The sequence below is a fragment of the Dysidea avara genome, chromosome 14 (assembly GCF_963678975.1).
Source record: "Dysidea avara chromosome 14, odDysAvar1.4, whole genome shotgun sequence".
Classification (NCBI taxonomy): Eukaryota; Metazoa; Porifera; class Demospongiae; order Dictyoceratida; family Dysideidae; genus Dysidea; species Dysidea avara.
The window spans coordinates 11,951,765-11,963,880 of NC_089285.1; the positions used below are offsets into that span (position 1 = coordinate 11,951,765).

At 42.2% G+C, this 12,116-nt stretch overlaps 1 protein-coding gene across 1 annotated transcript; it reads left to right on the forward strand.

The window, feature by feature from the left end:
* Positions 1–3,018: 3,018 nt before the first annotated feature.
* LOC136244129 (uncharacterized) lies at positions 3,019–6,097 on the forward strand. The gene is made up of 2 exons (XM_066035645.1): positions 3,019–3,796; positions 6,042–6,097. Exons 1-2 carry the CDS (start codon positions 3,019–3,021, stop codon positions 6,095–6,097), a joined length of 834 nt encoding a protein of 277 aa, XP_065891717.1.
* Positions 6,098–12,116: the final 6,019 nt, after the last annotated feature.

Genomic DNA, 12,116 nt, shown 5'->3' on the forward strand with positions numbered 1-12,116 from the left:
CAAAATAGGATAGGACTGGTGCAGTTGTGAGGGCATCTTTGACTACTTCGATGGCTTGTTGATGATCAGGTGACCATAGGAAGTCGTTCTTGGTGCTGAGGAGTGGGCAGAGTGGTGTGAGTAGTGAGGCTACAGCATGTGTGCTTGATGACAGCTGATTGACTAAGCCAAAGAATGACCGCAAATCTGTTCGGTTAGTAGGGGTAGGAAACTGAGAGATGGCATCTGTGATGGAACAGTCGACTTGGTAGCCTTGTGCTGACGGTGAATCCTGCAAAGGTTACTTCACGCTGATTGAATTTGCACTTCCTTTGGGTTTAGGGCTATGTGCTTGTCTGCACAGCATTGGAGAAATTGCCTAACGTGGGTAGCATGTTGATGTTCGTCACTATCGTAAATGATAATGTCGTCAACGACACAGTGAAAACCTGTGAGTCCCGAGAAAGCCTCGGCCATCCAACGATCATAGTGTTCTGATATAGAGGAGACGCCATATGGAGCACGGAGGTACTTAAACCTGCCAAAGGGTGTGATGAAGGTGGTGAGGATTTGGCTATCTTGGTCTAATGGGCACTGATGGTAGCCTTTCATGGCGTCAAATACGGTGAAGAATTTCGCGTTGGCGGCTGCAATGTCAGCAATTGCCTGTGCAGGGGTATCTGATTGGTATCGTTCTCTGCAGACGTAACGATTGAGGTGTGAGAGGTCCACACACATTCAGATTCTGTCCGTGTCCTTCTTGGGGGTCACTACTATGGGGCACACCATTCTGTGGCAGTGGTGACTGGTGCTATGATGTGCTGCGATTGTAGAAGGTCTAATTCCGCTTGAAGTTTGTCGCGGTAGGCGAATGGAATGGACCGTGGTGTGTTGATACAAAAAGGCTTTACATCGTCGGTTAAGGAAATGTGGAACTGCTCGCCTTCCATGCTCCTGATTTGTCCATCAAAGACAGTAGGGTATTCTAATGTGACGTGATCAGCTGTAAGAGTGCTGTGGGGATGGAGGGGGTTGGTGGCAGAGTCATTTCATGTACTTTTGGATATGTTATGGGGTTAGGATAGCAAGGTGGTAATATTTGGAGGGCCTTGCATGCCGTCCAAGAGAGGAGGGTACCCTGGATGTCTGGGTAAATGTGTACATCTTCAAGGTGTTCCGATTGTCCAAGGCGGAATTTGACTGGAAGCTTTCCTAATGGGAACATCGTACCCTGGATGTCTGGGTAAATGTGTACATCTTCAAGGTGTTCCGATTGTCCAAGGCGGAATTTGACTGGAAGCTTTCCTAATGGGAACATCTTGGCTCCATTTACTGCTTTGGGGATCACATTAGAAGGTGCAAGGGTGTTGATGTGTTCATTGAGGTGAACGAGTATCTCTTTCCCAGCTGCTGAGATATCAGCACCAGAATCAGGGAGAGCTTTACAGTAATAAGAACCATTTGCAGAAGTGATGTTAACTGTGATTAATGGAGCTGGATCAGAGGAAGCCACGTGGCGAATGTTAGATAGTCTTCTGGGGTGAGGCGTGGTGGCTGGGGCGGTAAAGGGACCATGGTGCCTAGCCTTGCTTCTGCAAACCTTTGCAAAATGGCCAACTTTTTGGCAGTTTGATTGTAAGCTGGGCACTGGGTCCGGCCGGCTGGGTGGGTTGGAGCACCACAGCCTTGACATGTGGATGTTGGAGGACGAGGGTGCTGGTCTTGTGGCTTGCGGAGTGCAGCTACTTCAGGGTTGTAGTTGTGTAGGTGAGCTCGCTGTTTTTTGGCAGCTTCCTGTGCTTGACATTTGCTGACTGCCTTAGCTAAGGTAAAGTCAGCTTCTTGTAAAAGGTCTTCGGTGGTATCTGCATCTAGCAGCCCATCAATGATCTGGTCGCGAATGTTTTTGCTAGTGCAGGCATCTGAACAGAAGTTGCGCGTCTTTACGAGTTCGCGAAGGGACACAAGAAAGTCATCAAACGACTCGCCCACTTGTGTGCGTTTACGGAAGTGTCTTCGTTCAACCGTTTCATTGACGTGACCATCTACGTAGCATTTAATAGCACGAATTATGGATGCGACATTTCCATTTTCTTCCTCGGTTAACCCAAGGTTTTGTACGATCGACAGGGTGTCACGAGAGAAGCATAGCATAAGGGCTTGTACCTGTTTTTGTGCGTTTTCATCGGACAGGCTGCAGTAAGACTCCCATTGTGTCATCTACGCCGCGAAGTCGGTCCCATGGTCCACTGACAGGTCCAGTTTGGGAAGGTCTCCTTGGCGGAAGGTGAATGGCATAGTGTCTGGTAGGGGATAAAATGGCGACAAAAAACACAACGTGAACAATAATTCCGTAACCTTTCTGGGTGCCTCTTGCCGGCACTAGGGAACCTTGAGGACAGTCGGTCAGACAAAAAACGATCATTAAGGTTAGGATTCTGACCCTGCTTGGAGCGCCATGTATGAACTCAATAATGATTACACACGCACGTGATACAAAGTGTGCAACAACAGGAATATTATCCTACAGTTACCATCACAAAGGCATGAAATATGGCTGCAAAGAATCAGACAGGCTGTATCAACTACATCACTGAACGAAGACCGTGTGCCAACGTATACTTCTTTATGGCGACATTGGATGAGAGCATGCTGGGTACACCAGATGTGGCAACAGTCAAACAGTGCAGATGTATACTCTTCTCTCCCACCTCCTGAGCAAAGTGGGTGGAAGAAGAATGGTGATGACTATACTATTGATTGGTAGGCAGCAGATGTAATGGAAGAAATAGAAGAAAATATCAAATTCCTCACAAAGGTTGCAGCTGCAAGAAGGGATGTACTACCAACAACTGTGGATGTAAGAAACGGTCCAATCATTGTGGGCCAGGTTGTTGTAACAGGGACTCAACATATTATATTGTAACGTATGTGTGTAAAATAAGTATAGATAATCCAGTATGTAATTGTATGGTGTGCGTTATCTTGAGATAAGATCTTTGAGCACATGCCATCACCACATGGTGTCAGAAGAAAGTCATGTCAGTTGTGACGCTGTCTGTGAACCTTCAACTGCAACCCCCAGCGTCATTCTGTTTTAAAAACAGTGAAGAATGGCCGAAATGGAAACGGCGATTTGAACAGTTTCGCCTAGCGTCAGGGCTGACGGACCAAGCAGAAGAACGCCAAGTGAGCACCCTTCTGTACTGCTTGGGGGATGAAGCGGAAGAAATACTGGACACCACAAGGATATCAGCAGAGAACAAACTAAAGTACGGAAAAGTGATGGAAGAATTTGACTATTTTCAAGTGCGAAAGAACGTCATCTTCGAACGTGCTCGCTTTGATAAGAGAAACCAATTATCTGACGAAGTAGTGGAAGAGTTTATTGTCGAGATACATCATCTAGCCGATCGGTGCGACTTTAAAAACATGAAAGACGAACTGATACGCGACCGCCTCGTGGTTGGAATTCGAGATAATGCCCTCTCTGAATGCCTCCAGATGGAACCAGAGCTGACTCTCGACAAGGCCAAAAGACTAATACGTCAGAGAGAAGCCATAAAGGAACAACAGGATACCTTGAGAAAGCCCAATAAAGGAGAAGGAGCATTAGATTCTGTGGTCAGACAAGCGCCTAAGAGAAAACTTCCAGCCATTCCTGTAGGAGCAACAATGCAACAAAATATTAGGTTGTGCAGACGTTGTGGAAAAGACTCCCACCCCCGACATTTGTGTCCCGCTAAAGAAGCTCTGTGTTTCTGCTGTAACAGAAAAGGACACTTCAGTGGCCAGTGCCTGTCAAATACAGTTGCAGGTAACACAAGAAGCCTCCAAGAAATGACCTTATTCATACAAAGTATAGGAACTCCCTTGTAAGTAAAATAATCATAGTACATTATTTATACATAGTAAGGGAACTTGCTTGCTTGGGACTTCTATATAGCTAGTCTAAGTTACTCATTATCACTGGTGATCCCTCTTTGATCCTCTCGTTGTTTTGCTCTTTCCTTTCTTGGGCCAGGCTTGATTGGAGAAGCAAACCGTTTTCCACAACAAAATATGGTATATCACACAGCATCATTTTCAAGTATATCTATCACACAGTATCACTTCGGGACCCACAGGGGGATTATCCATGGTTTATCTACAAAGTTATTCCAGTATTGGGGCTTTTGACACAGACTCACATGTACATGTACTGGCTGACCCACCTCCAAGTATGTCATTTAGCTTGTAACATAGCTCTTAGATCTTCCTCACAAATATCAAAGGCGTAGAGCCATATAGCTCTCCTAGTCCTGTCATCAGGAAAGCGATGGAAACTGGCAGTCTTGTCTAGTACTTGGTTGTTTACACACACACAACACTTCTGGCCAGGCATCACACTTTTAACACTTCGTAACTTTCGAATGGTTCTTCGTATTCAACTCGGACCAACACCAGAAGGAGCCGTGGTTAATGCAGTTTCTAAATCTGTTCAGAAAGTAAGGGTATACTGTATAAATTGAATAGGATGGACTTTTTTGTAGCGACAGTCATGGTTTTCTCAATGACGCATGTACATTTTTTTAGGGCATCCACGGTTGTGCAATACGCAATTAAAAATCTAATCAAAATATTTCTGCTATGTGCAACTGGCCTATTACTGTTACAACAGTGTATATAGAGAGAGACACCATAATTCAATAATAATGTTATTATTGTGTTTGTGTATATATCTCCAGCTGCAGGGTGAAAAGAATTAGTGATACCATCAGACAAACTATATAGCGCTTGTGCATAAATAGCTTTTGATAGCTATATATCTATACCATAGGAATCAGTAGGATGTGAACTGTCTTGCCAGAATGAATCACTTAAGAATGGGTTCTCAGTAGTCTGGTCAGCATGACTGATTCCAATATACTTATTATTTCCTTTTTATGTGATACTCAACCATATTCCAAATATGTCACTTGTAGGACACCTAGAGATTTATCAGAGTAACTGATTAACCAGAGTAGCTATCAGACTGCTTTAGTAGACACGTTTTGGTAACCTGTGATTTGCTGGGTAAACGTCTTAGAGGTACTACATATTAATGAGAATAGCTAGCTATACCTTCTGTAATAAATAAAATAGTTTATGAAAGTTGTGTTTTGAATGTAGGCTGAGTGGCTCTGGATGTAAAGTGGTTACATGTAAGAGCAGACGTGATCACCTGGCTTGATAGACCTCATCTGTCAGAGTCAGTGTCACTGGAGAACTGAGAAATGAGCTAGTCTTTTTTTTCACACGCAAGCACACACAGTGCTGTATACGCATCCTATTATAGTCTAGAGTAGCTAATATTGCAGGCACACATCATTCACGATAACGAAGTCAGACATGAAAATCCTGTTCTCAGTGTACAAGCTCCTGGTTGACAGCACAAGGCCATCATGTGTTGTGGTTACACACCTATTGAACCCACAAATACATGTAGTTTTAATTTTAGTACAGTAATTACAAGACTAATATGACTCCACCCAACCTTATGTGGAAAGAAAATAGTTTATAGAAATTAAATTCACAACAATGAATAAGCTGCTATAAATGCTACTAGGCGCTGATTATTTATCCAACTGGCTGAGTGCCTGGATGGCTTTGCATAAGGGTGAGGTATGAAAGAAAGGTGCTACAGTAGTACAGCCTTCAAGTAACACTATACGTACATAGTTCTCGAGTGCAGAGTAGAGTCTAAACTCCATTAGCGTGACGGAATCATGTAATTTTATTGTTAAACAACTTATGGAACTGCTGGCAATAATGGCAAAGAGAACTTAGAAATTTATCAAGGTGGAGGGAGTGAATAGTCCAGTCGGTGGTCTCATAGACTCAATACATTAACCTAGTAATCTCAAGTACTATGAAGTTTTTTTACAGATTTGTGTTCCCAGGTGGTTCTAGAACAAATTCAGCTTGGTTGCCCAAGTGGCAACTTTGGGCAACTCTGGAAAATTGTGAAAATTTAAAATGGCCGATATGACTATGACCGGCTCCAACAGAAAAACTTTTTTTGTGTAATATGTCTAATATAGGGTTATTGGGGGTGCAGAATTCATTTCTGGTGTTAACTTTTGAATCTGAGGTGTAGAACATAGTGAAAATTTAAAATGGCCACCGCAGAAACAATTCACTACAAAAATTAATGCACGATGCTTTTAGCATACGGTTAGCTATGGTTTTTGTAGATATTTTCTCATGTCATTTTTTCCACCATAGCATTATATACAAAAATTTAGAATGATTGGTTGAGATTACTATACTATAAAACAAAGCTAAGTAGCTAGAGCATGTCTAATTCAAAATCCTCTTCAGCAATTATGCAGTTTTCATCATGAACATCACCAGACTCTCCTTCCTCTTCATCTTCGATCGCAGTGTCACTTTCAAAATAGTCATCATCTGCCTCATTTTCATCTTCTTCACTGCTTGTTCCAGGTCTCACAGAGTGTGGATTACAGCAGTCTTCTCCACCAGAGCAATTGCAATAGGAAGTGCATGGTACATGCTTTTTGTGACAGCTGCAAGCTTCAGAACTGCATCGCTTGCCTTGTGCCTTGCAGCTACACTTTATTAAGTCAATTAGTTCAGGTGGAGCTGGAGCACCTGGAGCAATTGCAGGAATCGGAATATCATTTTGGATAATCCATCCAAAGTGGGTAATGTCTGATGACTGGTCAGGTGGTGCCTGCTGGTCTGCTGCTTTCCATAGCATTACCTGTAGATGTGCCCGCAAAACATGCAGCAAGAGGTTGGCAGATGTTGGAGGTAAAGCCATGATTTTTGTGGCTTTCTTCTTCTTAGTAAATAGTTTGAAACGAGCATTTTCCATTGAGGTCCCGCTAGGCTGACGATAAAGAGCACAGAAAAATTGTTGAGCCGCTTCCATCAAATCAGTGTGGGTGGCGTCTACCTCACCAAGTTCATGGGCTAAACCTGGGAAGTTTCCAGTAAGCAGGGTGTTAAGTGCACTGATTTTACCCTTGCCATATGGGTACGATACTGTGTCACATCCACTTAGGGCATGCATACCAAGGAGCTGAAAGCATTTTTCGCCCAAGTCAGCACAAGTAGCATTAATGTCCAGCACTGTCCCATCCCATCTTTCCATCTGTACCTTACATTGCAGTCCAGCTCGATGCACCCAATAGACCAATAAAACAAAGACATCAGTGTCATCACTAAGAACACGAATCACACTCTTGCCATGGCTAGCAGCCTGTATGACATACGAAACCATTGTGACATCAGCTTCATCATGACTAAAGGCACCATCATCCCTAGTTTCCATTGTCACATTGTTATCCATGCTGAAGGTGCACAACACACTTGCCAACCGTCGCTTGTTGTTCTTGCTTTTGAGAATTGCATCTCTTTTGGGAAGGGGACTAGTGATGGAGAGCTCGTAGTCAACTACCACCTCCCCAGCACGCCGCATTCTCTCATGATCTTTGGCAGAAGTGTCATTGTATTTGTCAAATACAATGATTTTCTCAGTAGCATCTGGATAACGACTAATCTTACTTTGAATGCAAGCAATCAAATTAGACAGATTACCACCATGTGGCCACACAGTGTGATAAAATAGCTGCGAAACATCCACTACAACAGTTTCAGGAGTTACTGGTAAGACATCAAGCACTCCAAGACGTTTAACTAGAGCAGACTTGTTGGCTTTGCGGAGACAACTGTGTTCATCTAGAAGTGATGAAGGAACTGAACATAGCTCATATGTAAAAAGGTGCTCAAGCTTTATCTGTCGCTGCTGGCCAATCATCAATAGCCGAAGAAACATGCTTTCCAAGTCAATAACTGGCCTCACCTTGCTGCCTTTTGCTTGTTTCTTAATAATCGACATTGTCTTTATAGGACTAGAAATAGGATTGTGGAAGCCTTCTGGGAGAGTGGCGATGTATGCCTGCTCCATTTTCTCTCCGATGAAAAAAGAGTCCATCACATTCACATCAGTAGGTGCTACTTGGCCTGTTATAGGATTGTACAAATGAATTTTGCTGTCTTCTAGAGGATGAGGGTACTTCTCTACTTCTGCTGCAATCATACTTCGATCTTCTGCATCCAAAAGACGTCGATGTTTCTGCTCCTCCTTGTGCTGCTTCTGCTTAAATTCTTGTGTATGAGAGGAGTACATAGTGTCCACAGCCTGTGATACATGAACAGTAATGGGGAAGGCATCGATCCACTCTGAAATTAACTCTGGAGACAGAGTCATGCCTCTGAGAGAACCTTTTCCCATCTTGATGGCCGTCTGTTCTCCAAATTGATCAGCAGAGACAGCATTCCAGTAACCTGCATGATGTCGACAAACAAGATCCACCTTGCCCTCAGTATCTAAAGCACGCATTTCGAGAAGGTACTGAGTGAGATAGCGAGCATATTGGACATGGCCAGCAAGAAAGAAATATTTCATCATGCGTTCCAGTGTCACTTGTTTCAAGTGCACATTGCCCTCTCTCTCTGCTCTCTCAAATTGGTGGACAAGAAGTGTCGGAAGAAGAAAGTTGTAGACCCAGTGACGTCCTGTTGGATGGAGGCAAGCAGTCTCCAAATACTTCTCAATCTGTTCTAGTGTCTTTGGTCCAGTTGACAGGAATCGTTTCAGTAGTGCGGCTGACACTCCACGGAAAGCTCGCATGGCTTTCACCCAGGACTTTCCATTGAAGATACCTGCCAAAAAAGTCACCAGTAATAGTACTAATATCAATTTACATCAACACCTTTTAAACTTACCAGTTAGCCCTCCATATGCTGCAGCAACGTACACTTCAACACCTGAACTCTTCATGAGCTTTCCAATACAGCCAATGAAGGACTGCATGATATGCATACCACCAGGATGGACTATCACATTGTGGAACAAGCTTGGTTGATTCCAGCATACCTGTTTTGTAACTGCAAAAAGCTGCATGTCCATGGTAAGGTGAATGTGTTTCATCCCCATATCAGTAAGAGATTTTTGCATGTAAGTCAGAGTTGTGAGGATGGTATCTGGGTGAGACGGTGGGGCATCAATGAGAGGGCCAAACATGTAGGTGGTAGCTGGTTTGAGGTCACCCTGGGTCCTAGAAAGCTGATTATTAAAGCCATTCCACTCTATTGCTTCACTTCCATTGCTCAGACTGTTCAGCCAAAGAACATCAGCTTCTTGAGCTGCCACCAAGCTCGTATGCCGAGCACGTACATCAGCATATGGAATTCCAATTTGCATCTTGTGTGTGAGCATTGCTGGAGGCTTCACCTGCTTTGGACCAGCATAATGGATTAGTGGTATAGCCCTGTTTTTGCCTACAGATTTGGCCTGCTGCATTGTGAGTCGAGGAAACTCAAGAGCACTGATGCCTGGTTTTATGCTGCCATTGTGAGGATGCATTTGAAACTCTGTAGCCATGGCATGAGTTTCACGACGACCATTTGGGGTTGACACTAGCAAATCGAAGTTATCGTACCATCCAAATATACTACCAACTGTTTCAGTGAGACCCATCATTTGATGTAATGTAGTAGCATTCTCCTCTACGTACTTAGCTGCTGACTTGCGAAACCGTAAAACCTCATCATATGGAACTATGTAGCCATGATCATGCAATATGTCAATTAAATCTCTGCTGCCAAACTTATGATGAAGCTGAATTGCTAAGCCTAAAGCTGTTTGGTTGCGTGCACTAGTAATACAATGCTGTATGGATTGTGATAAACTCAAGGACTTCTTAGTGACATCACCGTTTGAGACCAGTTTTGAAATAATCCGTAGCAAGGTGACACTGGTGTGCTGCTTTGCTTTGTCATGGGTAAAATCACCGACATCATAGCTTTTGCTGCTACTTACAATGCTATGCGACTCAGATTTAATTTTTCTCACTAAATCATCTTCCTTCTCCTCATCAACAGAATTAACATAAGTAAGTTTAAACATCTTACTTACATATTCCCGGAATCCAACAATCGATGCACAACCCTCAATGTTAAGTACAACCACATCACTGCCTAAAGAAGTTACTAACTTAGTAAACAACTGTTTTCTTTCTAGCTGACCACCATAACTAAGATATTTGTCATACAGCTCAACTGATGACCAAGTACAGTGTTTTTGATTGGCGTACATCTCATTAGCAAGCAACTTCATGGCTTCATCATCATACAAAATAACATCAATAGAATTATTCAAAGGTTTTCTGAACTCATTGTAGCATCGAAGGTGATACTGAGCTTCAACAGCAGCTAAATCATATGCACCATGACAGCGTATAGCAACTTCCCGACCCCACTCATCATTTCGGTCACCACAATACTGAAGTACGGCATCTTTGAAAGGTGCAGCATCCTTGATACCCCTTCTTTCACACTGAACTACTTTCTCCCACCTATCAGGATGCTTAGGGTTTATAGGTTCACACACTTTAGCACAAAATAAACAGTGATTTTTGAACTGAAAATCACCTACTTGTGATCTTCTAACCCTAGCTGTTGGAGCCTCTGTGATGTCAGCTTCCGAAGCCTTCCTCTTCCTTGACACAAGTTTCTTTATATGATCCTTTGATGTATACGAACAATAACAGTTCTTATGGAGTTCAACTGATGCTTGTTCTCCATGAGAATTTAGAATGCTCTGCAATTTGTTATGAAGCTCCTGGTCACCACGCTCCACTGCACACTCTATCAGCTTCTTCACTGCTTTTTGTTTGAAAGTGCTAAATTGCCCAGACTTACTACAGATTGGAAGAAAGCACTTTTGATCACCCAATGTAGCCATCGGAAGCAAAAGAAATGTGAAAATTGTTGCAGAAATATGTATTGCAGGATGTCAAACACCTAAAAAACAATTTTTTTAAAGTTGAAAGTAAAGTTTACAAAAATGAAACAGAAAAACGTACTGCATTAATTAGAAAACCAGCCAAATGCATCAAATCTACACTTACTCTACTCCTGATCCAATATCAAACCTTGTAGATTATCATACAACCAAAACTTAAGTCTGAAAACGAGTGGTAGCTACTCTTCTGCTCCCTTTTAAAAATTAATATAGAACGTCCGTTACCATGGCAACCAATTACGTAATTTGTTTTTTGACCTCAAATTAGTATCATCTTGTGCAGAAAAATGTGCTGAATTCAATGGTGCCAAAATTACTTTGATTGTATAAAATCCCGAAGAGTTATGAACACTAGCTCATATGTAAATTTATGACTTCCTGCATATAAATTTTCGCCAATTTTCTAGAGTTGCCCAAAGTTGCCACTTGGGCAACCAAGCTGAATCTGTTCTAGAACCACCTTGGAACATAAATCAGAAAAAAAACTTCATAGTTCTTGAGATTACTAGGTTCACAAAATTTCGACTAGACTAGAACTGTGGTATACGTGTTTATTAATAGGCCATGGACATGTGGAAGGACTCAGTGAGCATGGCTATATAGTTTTTATCACGATAAAGTGGATAGATTTTGCTGTACATCCGTAATATGAAAATAATAATAATAAGATAAACAAAGGGAAAATTTCAGAATTGTCACAAATATGCGTACTGTTTTCCTTTCACTTGATACTCATTACTGGACCTATACTCATTGCAAAGAACCACCAGAGAGTTGTTTTGAGTTGGATGGTGCTTTCCAAGGTGGTTTTTAGGTGTGCATTCTATTATTAGTATTGCACCGATATCCAAATTAGCCGATTATTCCGATAACCGATATTAAGCAACAGAATTAGCCGATACCAATAACCAATCCGATATGCACTAATAGCACTGACACTCATCATCATCATTATTAAATGACTCATATTGGTAACATAACCATTGGTATTCTAGGCTAAAATGTGAAGTTAGATGTATACAAGTAAAAATTACTCTTGGTAAACAGATTTTAAGTACATTTTACTGCTGTTATGCAGTTGAAACAAGTGGCTGGTACTACATAGAAACCTAAAACCTCAGTTTACTGTTGGGCATGGCCTAAAACCTGACAGTTTACAATGGGCATGGTTTGTAGTCACCGCTAAACCATCAACACATAACTTAATTAAATGCCAAATAACTTATGTCTAGCCTCCCCCACATCATTATACTACACAGCACTGTGGAGGTTAATATCGGCT

What these genes read in the sequence shown, in the direction of transcription:
- LOC136244129 (XM_066035645.1), top strand. Translation starts at nt 3,019, where the DNA reads ATGTCAGTTGTGACGCTGTCTGTGAACCTTCAACTGCAACCCCCAGCG. An exon ending in CCTGTCAAATACAGTTGCAG is followed by an intron (nt 3,797 to 6,041) that starts GTAACACAAGAA and finishes TGTCTAATATAG; the next exon opens with GGTTATTGGGGGTGCAGAAT.